General features: G+C 37.6%; 2 protein-coding genes across 17 annotated transcripts in view; one reads left to right on the top strand and one right to left on the bottom strand.

Annotated features, from left to right (window-relative positions):
- Positions 1–9,325, bottom strand: part of Gycbeta100B (guanylate cyclase soluble subunit beta-1-like) — a 649,167-nt gene that overhangs the window by 381,951 nt on the left and 257,891 nt on the right. The window lies entirely within an intron of this gene.
- Positions 6,918–8,175, top strand: LOC141390772 (protein mothers against dpp-like). Its single transcript, XM_073963739.1, has one exon. The coding sequence runs from the start codon at positions 6,918–6,920 to the stop codon at positions 8,157–8,159; it is 1,242 nt and encodes a 413-aa protein (XP_073819840.1). The 3' UTR covers positions 8,160–8,175.

Below are 9,325 nucleotides of genomic sequence, written 5' to 3'. Positions count from 1 at the left end.
GTATATAGGTAGAAGTGTGTATAGAAGTGAAATACAAGTAACATTTAAGTCATAGATTTCATGAAAATTGATTTAAATTTGAAAGTGTAGTTCATACCGCGTTGTAATATAATAATTGTTCCACAAACACCCCAGAAGGGACAAGGGAAACTTCTCTCATATCAATGAGAGCACCTCGATTCATATTAGCTCAATCATATGGGACCTACAGTTTATCGCCGAGTCCGGACGGCATGACCTAGGACTCCACTTGTACAGAAGTTTTATATGGCTGAAATACTCAGGAAATGTCTCCAACATCACTGAGGGGTATTTTGCCACCGTTGAAAATTTGATGTTGCTTGGCCTGCGAATCGAACCGCAGACCTTCGGAGTGCAAAGCGGGTGTACGTACCATTGCACCACGGTGGCACCCTACCGTGTTGAATGGCGTTAAGGGATTATGGTCAGCTATTGAGTACGGAAAACCGTTTTTTATGATTATTTACAAGAAATCTACAAAGCTTTTTTAGGAGATTTTGTTTTCATTAGAATGATTCTGTTTTCACCTTGAGCCACTTTCGGTTTTTTTCTGACAAACGGCAGCCAACGAAACACTGTTTTTACTAAAGCAGTTTGCTGTGCCATATCTTTTGGTAAGAAAACAAGTAAAAAAGTATCAGTCGGCTTTGCCGACAGAGATATACCCTCAGCCTGTGTGGATTGATATAATTTTTTCCCACAAACAAAAAAAAAAAAAAACTTATGTAGGTATTTAGGGGGGTTTTAAAAATTTTGGGCGTATGAACCGACAAAAATATGGATAGGATTAAAACTAAAACATCTGCGGCGATATCGATAGATAGGGCTTTTTTATCACACTAGCCTACGAAAAACATACTCGTAATATCGCTGTAAACAAGGCCACTAGGAAAACCTTCGTTAAAAATGTCCAAAGGATCCTCGAACAGACCCTTAACCACACAAAAAATAATGAACATTTATGTGGGTGCTACCACAAGGATTGGACAGATAATGCCCAAATTTGATAATAAACTAAGTTTCGACAATATTTAGAGATCCAAAGTTTGGAACAAATCGGTTGCTACGTCTATGAGAAATCGCGCGTAGCATTTTAGCGAATATTTTCGAATTTTTGTGTGGCAGGTACCGGATGGAGTGGACCTATAAGCACCACCTTCGAATTTCATATAATATTCGATGGAATATTACAATATCACAAGTGTTGGCGAACGCAGTATTCGGTTCGAGCTCTCCAGCCACAACATTTTCAAAACCTTTCGGGCTGTTTTCTCAAGAAGTATGGACTTGCCCCTCAAAAACCTGTACTGTCGTAATTGAGGCAGCGAATGCAAGTTGCTTCAACAAAAATCAAAGTGATTCGAGAGCAGGTCTTAAAGTGAATTTATCCAAAATTTTGTGTGGGAGATACCCGATGGAGTGGACAAATATAGTCCATATTCGAACCTGATCTATATCTGGTAGATATATTAGGATGTGTAAAGTATGGACCAAATCGGTCGCTCCCATCAAGAGTTATCGTGCGAAGAATTTTTCCGAACATTTTTGAACTTTTGTGGAGGAGGTACCTGGAGGAGTGGACTGATATGGCTTATCTTCGAACTTAAATTAAGTCTGTACAACATATTACGAAGGCGAGATTTTGGACCGAATATCCAGATCCGTTCGAGAGTTAACTTGCACTCCAACCACTACACACGGTGTCGTAAGGGTTTTTTGCACCTTTCAGGCTATTTTCTCAGAAAGTGTTGACTTGCCCCTGATGGAAGTTGTACCGTCGCACATACGGGTAATATAGGCCAAAAGTTGATCAAAACTCAACATATAAAAATCGCGTTTTTAAAAACAAACTATTGGTAAACAGTCACCTGACCCTTTTCCCCATTCGCGTCGTAGGGCAGTGAATACAAGTTGCTACAACAGAAATCAAAGCGATTCGAGAGCAGGTCATAAACTGCACTTTTCCGAAAATTTGTGTGAGAGGTACCCGAAGGAGTGGACCGATTGAATCCACATTGGAACCTTATCTTAGTCTGGTAAAAATTTCACGATATGCAAAGTATGGAGCAAATCCATTACTCAATTTAAGAGGTATCGTGTACACAAATTTTCCGAACATTTTCGAACTTTTGTGAGGAAGGTATCGGAAGGAGTGGACCGACCCATCTTCGAACTTACACTACGTTTGGACAAAATATTATGAAAGCCAAATTTTGGACCGTATGAAATGGTACATATATACCATTGCCCGTATGAAATTGTATATACCATCGTTACCATAAATGCTGAGGGTATAATTAAGAACCAAATTATCTTGTCCTTAAAAATATCCATTTAAAACAAGTGAGCGAAGGCTATAGTCGGGACGGGGCCTACCATGTGATACCCTACACCACTACCCCTGTGTATAAGCTTTTTACTGATAAACATTTATTTTAGGGAATATAATCCGACTACCACCAAACATAATATGCTTCTTTCTCTCTGGGATCCCCATAAGCAACCAAAATTTCGTGACCATCCGATCAAAATTACGAACAGTAACGTGATTGCAAAAAATGGAAGAATTGGATGCATTTCCGACTATTGTGGTATCTTCCTTGTTTGACCAACTTCACCAACCTACTTTACACCAATGTAAAGATAATATTTTATTCTTCCATCGACAGGCTTTGCCGTTGGAATACCCTTAATTATTAATTTTTTCCCATTTCGACCCCTAAATCAATACGTTTTCTCCTCTGTGGGGACCCCATCTACCCCCAAAATTTCGTGACTATCCGATCTTTCAACCTGTAGCGTGATTACAAAAAATCGGCAAATTGGATTGATTACCGACTATTGCCATATCTCTGTTGTTTGACCACCTACGACAACCTACTTTACATCGTTGTAAAGGTGATATCTTCTACCTTCCTTGCCAGGTTTTGCTTTTGATATACCTCTTAAAGAAACAGAGATATTGGCTTTGAAAATAAAACGTTGACTTTTCTCCAATTAAGTTTTTGCCCATTCCTACCTCTGAATGTTATCCGACCATCATCAAAATGCTTCTTCCTCTTTGGGACCCCCATTAACCCCAAAAATTTCGTGACGATCTTATAAACATTGCGACCTTTAGAGCGATTTCGAAAAAAATTGAAAAATGGGATGTATTACCGACTATTGCTATATCTCCGTTGTGCGGCCAACTACGCCAACCTACTTTGCATCATTGTAAAGGTGGAATATTCTTCTTTTATAGCCAGGCTTTGCTTTTGGAAGGTCCCCATCCAAAACCGTGATATTCGTCATTATAATTAAAATCGCAAAAATAAAAAGTTGGGTTGTATTAGCGAAAATTGCGATGTTTGACAACAACGTTGTAAAGGTGATATTTTATACTTTCATTTGCATTTGCTTTTATACCATTATAAACCCCTTATAGATGCGGAGATATGCGCTTTGAAATAAAACGTTGACTTTTTCCCCAGATAAGTTTTTTACCCATTCCTACCATCACACAGTGGATCCACTTTTATGGTGAAAGTGGCCAAAAATATTTATAGTGTAAAATTAAGCCAATTCGCCGGTTACAGCTTTGTGCTGCTGCGAAGAGTGTTTTAAGAAACCATGGGCGTAACATTCTCCCCCCTTTCTCCTCTGGAGGGGGTATACGGTAAGAATTGTTTCATGCTGTTAATACAAAATGACATGAACAAGGTCCCGATTATCTTATGATGCAAAAATAGACTTGGGGAAACAAAACAATCTCCAAAATAACATGAAACCCAACCAATTTAGCGGATTAAAAAAATCAACATTATTGTCTGAAAGTTGGTACAATTTTTTATATAGATCTTATGGCGTCCTTCCTGGAACGCACGTACCGCCAACGTAAGACAAATTTGGAAGAAGATCTCATCATCTTGCCACTGATACCAATTATGTTGTCAGATAACAGAATTATACGCTAATATATTGTTACGAAAATAACTGATAGATCTAAGAAATTTAGATGAATATCTGTTAAGTTTAGAATTTGAATTGTAACGTAAATTTTTAGTAAGCATTTAGTTCATTTAAATCAAGTTTACAACAACAATTACGCTATAGAATTCCAATCACTATCGTTTACGTTTTCAGTTCTCCCTCTCTTATTTATTTCTGCAACAACAACTATTATTCCACTTATAAAATCATCACTTAATCCTCATTTACAATTTTACTTGCCTAAATTGTTTTTGTAATCTCACTCTCTTTCTCTGTTTATTTGTTTTACGTCATTACATTCTGACGTCACCTATATGCCCTCCTGCTCTCGCGTGTTTATTGCCGCTGCTCTACTGTTTACATTAAATTTGTCTGTTTGTATACGGGTATGTGTGTATGTGCATCCGGATTTCGTTGGAACATAGTGGAACATTCTACATATGGGATGCTAGAAACGTCTATGCATCGGCGAGCGGATATAAATACGCGGGTGCAGTTGCCGGCCGAGTTAGTTATGATCTGAACGCGATATTTAACCCGTAAGTGTAAGTAAAGAAGTAAATTGGAAACCAACTAAAGTGAAGTCTTGTGTGAATAGCTGAAGTGAATAAAGTCAATAAAGCTTTGTAGAATCGTAATCTAAAACGAACCCTGCTTTATTTGGTACAAATCGTATCGGGGAATAAAACAACGTCTACACGGGATTAAGTTCAAACCCTAATTCCGTAACAATATCCATAGAAACCCTATTTTAGGGCAGATTTAGATACCATGGCAGATGATTTTTATACTGAATAATCTTAAACCCATGACCTACTTTGGAAAATTATTCCTGAGGTGGGCATCATGACAAAAATCTTAGGTCAAATTTAAGTATATGATCAAATTGGCCACTATAATATTTCATCAAATTCCACTATAATATTTTGCAATACGTATTAGTTTCGCTATATTTTGAATATATTTACTTGAACTTAAAATATAGCTTGTAGTCACAACAAAAAATATTAGTCAAATGTTCCGACTTTTGAAGCTATTCTTAAGAAGATCGCGTTCGAATGAAACAAAAATTAATATATTTTTAAAAAGGTCCATGTTATAGCTGTCACAGTTGCCAGATGTTGTACCAACATTTTGACACTAATTTTTTATTTTTGGCCAATGGGTGGATCCACTGTGCATTACCAAGATCAATAGGCTTCTTCCCCTCCGGGATCCTCATCAACACCCAAAAATTGGTGACTACAAGGTTTAGATGGACAGACGGACAGGCGGACGGACACACATAGCCAGATGTCCGACTCAGCTCGTCGAGACATTCATTTTGGTATATACATATAAGTATGGGTCTACGACCATTATTTCGATGCGTTACAAATTTTTTGGCCAAAACCAACTTATAATACCCTCCCCACATAGTGCCGTAGGGTATAAAAATGGTGAATTGTTAAAGTAAATTTTCAATTTTAACAAAAACAAGTATGAGAGTATCAGACAGCTGTGCTGACGGAGATACACCATCAGCCACTGACAAAAAATAACAAAACCAATTTGTACCACGAGTTTGATTTAAAATATGTATGTACCGTAATATGGGGCTATACCAAATCATTGACATATACGAAAATTCTTCATAAAGAACTCAAAATATTAAATTAAGTTAAACTAATTAAGTTAAACTAAGTTTGAAAAAAATTTCTGAAAAAGTTTTACAGTTATCTTGCACAATAGCCATTTTAGTATGTGCCGGCAGGCTTTTGGGCCATTATCTTAGAAAGTATTGACTTACTCCGGAAAAAATTTACCGTTGTAAATGAGGCCACTCGAACATCCTGAAAAAAAGATTCAAATCGTTGCGAGAGGAGCTCTTAAACATCACTTTTTCCGAACTTTGTGTGTGAGGTTCCCGAAGGAGTGGACCCATACAATCCATATTCCAACCTGGTACATGACTGGGTGAAATAATATGATGTGCAAAGTCTGCACCAATCAGAAACCTCCTGCGAGAATTATCTTGCGGATTTGCCATTTTGCCTTCAGGGTTTCTTGGAGCTTTTAGGCCAATATCTTAGGAAGAATGGACTTGCGCAAGAAAAAAATTGTACCGTCATACAGGGAGCCGCGAGAACAACCTCCTGTAAAAAATTCGGAACGATCCGATAGGGTTTCCTACACTTCACTTTATCCGAGTTTTGTGTTGGAGGTATCCGAAGGAGTAGACCGACATAGTCCATATCCGGATCCGATATATATCTGGAAGGAATAACATCCACATCAATTGTTCCATTCAAGAGTTATCGTTCACACCATTTTACAGGAATTTTTTTTTTTGTGCAAGAGGTACCGGAAGGGGTGGACCGATATGGCGCATCTTCGAACTTAAACTAACTTTGGACAAATTATTACCATACCAAAAATTTGGTTCGAATCGGTTGATCCGTTCGAGAGTTATCGTGCGCACCAAGCAGCCAGCAAGGCAGACAGACAGACGGACGGTTTGTCCGTTTTGAGATTTTTATATCGATTTATTTCGGCAGATGTCAACCAAATATTCTAACCGAATATGTTTTAATAGTGAACTCAGAGTTCAGACCACCACCCTATAAAGAAATGTAATATCGGCCCACTTTTGTCCCCAGCCCCAATATAGAGTTACCATCCTTTTTTCGGTACTTTATAATATTTAATCACCTTTTTCTGCAGAATTATATGTAATAGTGTATTTTTGGTACCCTCAGCATTTATGCTAACGAGGGTATCCAGTAAAATCTTCGATGAAAAATCATGAGTTGAATCATGGGTACAAGTGATCTGGCATGTCATCTTTTTGTCATTTTCACTCATGAATTTTATATGAGCGTGACCCCCAAAAGATGACATTCTTTTTTGGATCCTAAGCATGTAATTTTAACCAATGCATTGACATGTCATTTTCACCAACCCCTTGGCATGACATTTTCATGTCTTGTTTGGAAAATGGAAATGCTCTATTGAATTTATCATGTCCAGGACAACCATCCAAATGTGTAACTATACCAAGATCATTGGACGGGCGTCTACAGGTATCACATCGTAAGGGCTTGCCGCATGTTATATATTGTCGTGTTTGGCGTTGGCCTGATCTACAATCACATCACGAACTGAAACCATTAGAGATTTGTCAATATCCATTCTCGGCTAAACAAAAGGAAGTGTGCATTAACCCCTATCACTATAAAAGGGTGGAGAGTCCAGTATTGCCACCTGTGTTAGTTCCACGGCACTCCGAGTTTGCTCCAGGTCATTCTATGCTGCAGTTTAATCAAATGGGAGAGTCTACTATGCCACACAATGTAAGCTATTCAACGGCGGGCTTCAATAATCATCTTAGTCCCAACAGTCCGCCTATGACATCAGTTGGTAGTCCAAGTTCTGTAAATTCGAATCCCAACTCGCCCTACAGTAGCATGGCAGAGACACCGCCGCCTGCCTACAGTCCGTCAGAAGATGGTAACTCAAACAATCCAAACGATAGTACACAAATGATTGATGCTCCTATGGGAGATGTTGCCCAAGTTAGCTACCAAGAGCCAGCATTCTGGGCTTCGATTGCTTATTACGAATTGAACTGTCGCGTTGGTGAAGTATTTCATTGCAATAATAATTCGGTGATTGTTGATGGTTTTACAAATCCTTCGAACAACTCGGATCGTTGCTGTTTGGGCCAACTGAGCAATGTCAACCGTAACAGTACAATAGAGAACACACGGCGTCATATAGGTAAAGGTGTTCATCTCTACTATGTTACGGGTGAAGTTTATGCTGAGTGTCTTTCCGATTCGGCTATATTTGTGCAATCACGTAATTGTAATTATCATCACGGCTTCCATCCAAGCACTGTTTGTAAAATACCACCTGGTTGTTCTTTGAAAATTTTTAACAATCAAGAATTTGCTCAACTCCTATCCCAATCGGTGAACAACGGTTTCGAAGCTGTTTATGAGCTAACAAAAATGTGTACAATACGTATGAGTTTTGTGAAGGGCTGGGGTGCTGAATATCATCGACAGGATGTTACATCCACGCCATGCTGGATTGAAATACATTTGCATGGACCACTACAGTGGTTGGACAAAGTTCTCACGCAAATGGGTTCACCCCACAACGCTATCAGTTCGGTGTCATAAAATACCGCTCGCAACAGATATCGTTTGACGAATTAAGTTCAAAATGACACACACCAACCACACATAAACATAAGAAAAATAACAGAAAAAAGCAGCTGAAAAGACCATCAATTAATTTTTTTGAGGGATTTTACATCTTGTTCTTACCTGTTCTTCATTTTCAATTTTATCTTCTGTAGACGGACGGACTATTGTAGATTTTGAGTTGTGACAAGACCAGCCTTGTTTGTGATTATCTAAATACTTTTAATTTCGCTTAATTATACAACTCCCTATATAGGATGTGTGTAGCAAGTACTGCAAGTATTTTACTTTAAAATGTGGATGATGAATACCACTATGTTTGCAAAACATTTTCTGCCTATGCTTTATTATACACATTTTTATTATATGACTCTCATGTGCCTTTTTGTAGAATTGTAGTTAGAAATGATTCTTATTTTCTCTCATTTTTATTGCAATAGGGTTACGTAGATATTTTCGCGGTTCCAAATAATATAATTTTACAATTATTAAATATTTGATTGTGGGTTCTTGCAGTACGATGAAATATACAATTTTATTGCTTTACTCTCAATATTTGGCATGGAGTAAAACATTTATGTTGAAAAAAAAAAAATATGGACAAACAAGACTCTTTATTAATTCAAACGAATTCACGAAATAACTACAATTAATTGATCAGCAAAAAGTTTACATCCAAAATTGCAATGTAATCACCATCGCTGCAACGCAAAAGATTACTTCCTCTGTTCTCCGCAACTGATATTCTTTCATCTTACAAAAGGTTTTTTCTATTATCTTCCCATCACCAGTTCAGATTTTGACATGGACTCCAAATGCACTCCTTTAATTATTTTCATTTCCTAAATTACTTTTATTTTATTTTGTTATTTTATAACAACACTAGCAAAGTACCCGCTACTTCGTATGCGGAAAGGATATACAAACCAAATAAAAAATATATGAAATATATAATATAGAACGGTGAACATAGAACAATTTTTGTACAATTACCTATTTTAATCGATATTCATTTTCATGTAAGTACTATTCGTACCACGTAAGTCCGATTTTCCTCATGCCTACACATCAAGAGCCAGCCATAATTGTTGAGATATTTTAATAGGAGTGCTCAGCGCTAAGACGGCTTAACCCACCAACCG

This window comes from Musca autumnalis, unplaced genomic scaffold, assembly GCF_047663935.1.
Source record: "Musca autumnalis isolate F117 unplaced genomic scaffold, ASM4766393v1 scaffold_1, whole genome shotgun sequence".
Classification (NCBI taxonomy): domain Eukaryota; kingdom Metazoa; phylum Arthropoda; class Insecta; order Diptera; family Muscidae; genus Musca; species Musca autumnalis.
This window is presented reverse-complemented; position numbering and strand designations above follow the sequence as displayed.

Excerpts from the sequence above, each read along its gene's own strand:
- LOC141390772 (XM_073963739.1), top strand. The coding sequence starts at position 6,918 with ATGTCATTTTCACCAACCCCTTGGCATGACATTTTCATGTCTTGTTTG.